This window comes from Triticum dicoccoides, chromosome 5A (genome assembly GCF_002162155.2).
Source record: "Triticum dicoccoides isolate Atlit2015 ecotype Zavitan chromosome 5A, WEW_v2.0, whole genome shotgun sequence".
NCBI lineage: Eukaryota > Viridiplantae > Streptophyta > Magnoliopsida > Poales > Poaceae > Triticum > Triticum dicoccoides.
Window position 1 is genome coordinate 430,726,455 of NC_041388.1, and position 2,842 is coordinate 430,729,296.

At 55.6% G+C, this 2,842-nt stretch overlaps 1 protein-coding gene across 2 annotated transcripts; it reads left to right on the plus strand.

Annotated features, from left to right (window-relative positions):
- Positions 1–1,402: 1,402 nt before the first annotated feature.
- Positions 1,403–2,608, plus strand: LOC119302103. 2 transcript variants are annotated; one of them, XM_037579122.1, is made up of 2 exons: positions 1,403–1,921; positions 2,000–2,608. In XM_037579122.1, the coding sequence occupies exons 1-2, from the start codon at positions 1,557–1,559 to the stop codon at positions 2,346–2,348; spliced, it is 714 nt and encodes a 237-aa protein (XP_037435019.1). In that variant the 5' UTR covers positions 1,403–1,556; the 3' UTR covers positions 2,349–2,608. The 2 variants fall into 2 exon arrangements, with proteins under 2 accessions (XP_037435019.1, XP_037435018.1); XM_037579121.1 differs by having other exon boundaries at positions 1,403–2,608.
- Positions 2,609–2,842: the final 234 nt, after the last annotated feature.

Sequence of the window (2,842 nt, forward strand, 5' to 3'; positions counted from 1 at the left end):
TCTCTGCATGCACAACACACTTCTTGTTGAGAACGAAGTGTAGAGCCGCCCTGTCTTCTTTCCTCTGTACGTGCAAGTCCCTACGTTACATGCCCCTTCCATTTTCTTCCTTCATTCATGTACGTGGAATTAAGGTCGACTCCAATGCTAGGCCCATATCTGTTCGGTCGTGTCCGTTTTAACCCAAACAGACAGAAGCAACAGCGCAACGTGCGACCCCATCCGCAAAAAACGTTTGTTTGGCGTCCGGCTCGACTCATTTCCAGCGCAAACCTGCGTCTAGTTTGCGTCCACACAAACACCGAACGGACGCCCACGCACCCACTCCTTGTCTGCCTCGGACCCGCATGTCGGCCGCCTACAACCTCCCACCTCCCACATTTATGCACACGAGTGGATGGACCCACCTGCCAGCCACCCATGAATAGCAGTCGCCATCCTTCTAAATGTGGAAGCCGTGGACCGGCCAGCCCACGCTTCCACTCTGGTCCCCGCATGCCTCCTCAAGCCCCGACACCAAACCCTAGTTCATCCTCGTTGACGAGTGAAAACGGCGCATGGTGGGACAAAGTTGGACGTGGTCGTCCATGACAGAGGAGATGGCCGGCTGGGTGGGCGCCAAGCCATAGGCGCCCACGCGCCGATGCTGACCGGAGTTGTCACCGCCACGGGAAGAGGTGGTGTAGGCGCGGCCGGCCACACGGCTCCCGCGGGCGCCTCCAGCCCACCTCTGGATGCCGCCACCGTACATCCACTACACCATGGACAATGACGAGAATAGCAGGGCATGAAGACGACGGCAACAGTTTTCTTTTTTTCTTTTTTAAGTTTAAGTTAAGTTTAACTATGCACCCGGAACTTGTTTCGACTGTTTTAAGTACATGTTACTATATAATTATGTTTTAAGTTTTTTTTATGTGCGGCCGCTATTTTTGAAATTGGATGCGGACATGTTGCAATACGGTCGCGCGTTGGATGCACCGACCGACGGACGGCAAAACTGAACACCGGTGTCCGTTTTGTCGCTCCATATGAATGAAATCCGAATAAAACGCACATCTGTTTAGGGTCGTGTCGTTAGGGTTGGCCGAATAACCATTGATCGAACCAGAAGACGAACGAAGGGCGACATACGTACGCAACTTGCGATCGATCGATGGCATTCCGTTTGTTAGTCTGGGCAGTGACTCACGAAGGAGGTCGATCGATCGATCAGTCTGCGCCTGGTCGTGTGTGTGTCTGCCTTTAGTCCACTGCTTGCTGCTTTTAGCTGATTGACCACCAGCAAAAAGGATCCTCGTGGCCGTTGTGTAAGACACCACTATCTCTTCCCCCACCTCAGCTCACCTCAACTCCCTTCCCTATATAACGCACCCATCCATGGACAGGTAGATAGAGAGCCACCTCCACACGGTTCATCGCCAGAAAGGAGCAACGCCTCTCCCCCAAATTCAGGAGCTAGCTTAGCCATCGATCGACAAGCAAGCGTGCTAGTGCCACACGCTTACGCTTTGTTGGTTCTTGCTCGATCGTCGTCGTCGGCCGATCGATCGACCATGGTGGTGTGGAGGGAGAGCTACCTGGACCTCATCCTGATCCCGCTGGGGCTGCTCCTCCCGGCGCTGTACCACGCCTGGCTGTGGCGGGCCGTGCGGCGCCGCCCGCTCACCACGGCCTTCGGGGTCTACTCGGCGGCACGCAGGCTGTGGGCGGCCGGCATGATGCGAGACAACGACGACAAGAAGGGGGTGCTGGTGGTGCAGTCCATCCGGAACGTCATCATGGGGTCCACGCTCATGGCCACCACCTCGGTGCTCTTCTGCACCGGCATCGCCGCCGTGCTCAGCAGCACCTACTCCGTCAAGAAGCCGCTGAGCGACGCCGTGTTCGGCGCGCACGGGGAGTACATGATGGCGCTCAAGTACGTGGCGCTGCTGCTCGTCTTCCTCTTCTCCTTCCTCTGCCACACCCTCACCATCTGCTTCCTCAACCAAGCCAGCTTCCTCATCAACACCTCCTGCCTCCCCCTCCCCGACGCCGGTAAGGACGACGACGGCGCCCGCCTGGTCGGCCTGCAGCTGCCGGCCGGCGCCGTGGGCGACTACGTGGGCGAGATCCTCGAGAGGAGCTTCACGCTCAACTTCGTGGGCAACAGGCTCTTCTACGCCGGGGTGCCCCTCCTGCTCTGGATCTTCGGCCCGCTGCTCGCCTTCCTCTCCGCCCTGGTCATGATCCCCATACTCTACAACCTCGACATGGTGCACGTCGCCGCCGACAGAGGAACGAAGGAGCACAGCAGCGGCTGCGTCAACGGCAAGGCGAAGGGGAATGGCTGCATGCAAGTCTGATCGATCGGTGAACCACCGAAGAAGCGTGAAGTGCAGTCCAGTCAGTTAGAGTAAGCCGAAGGCGTTTCGATCTTTACATGTCGAACGACGCTGCCGTACAAGATCAGAGACTAGCTTGACGGGACACAAGATCTAGCCTGACCGAAGCTTCTCGCCGGGCCGAGGACACGGCGAGAATATCTTCTTTTTTCACGAGAAACTTTCAATCTATTTATTATCAATCAGAACAGTATAAAGAATAACATAGATAATAAAAACTATAACCATGTCCATGAACCATCTAGCGAGGACTACAAGCAATGAAGTGAGCCGACCAAAGAGCTAAACCGAGCTCTAGCCAGAGATAGGGTGACCCAAACATAGCGACCTGAGACCGGGTTTCCCGCACCCAGTCAGCAGAGAAGGCCCCCGATCCCACCTGCGATACTTTTATAGTACAACTAAAATAGATAGAGAAAATTAGCACATATAGAAAGCACGAACCTATGATTTCA

Excerpts from the sequence above, each read along its gene's own strand:
- LOC119302103 (XM_037579121.1), top strand. The coding sequence starts at position 1,557 with ATGGTGGTGTGGAGGGAGAGCTACCTGGACCTCATCCTGATCCCGCTG.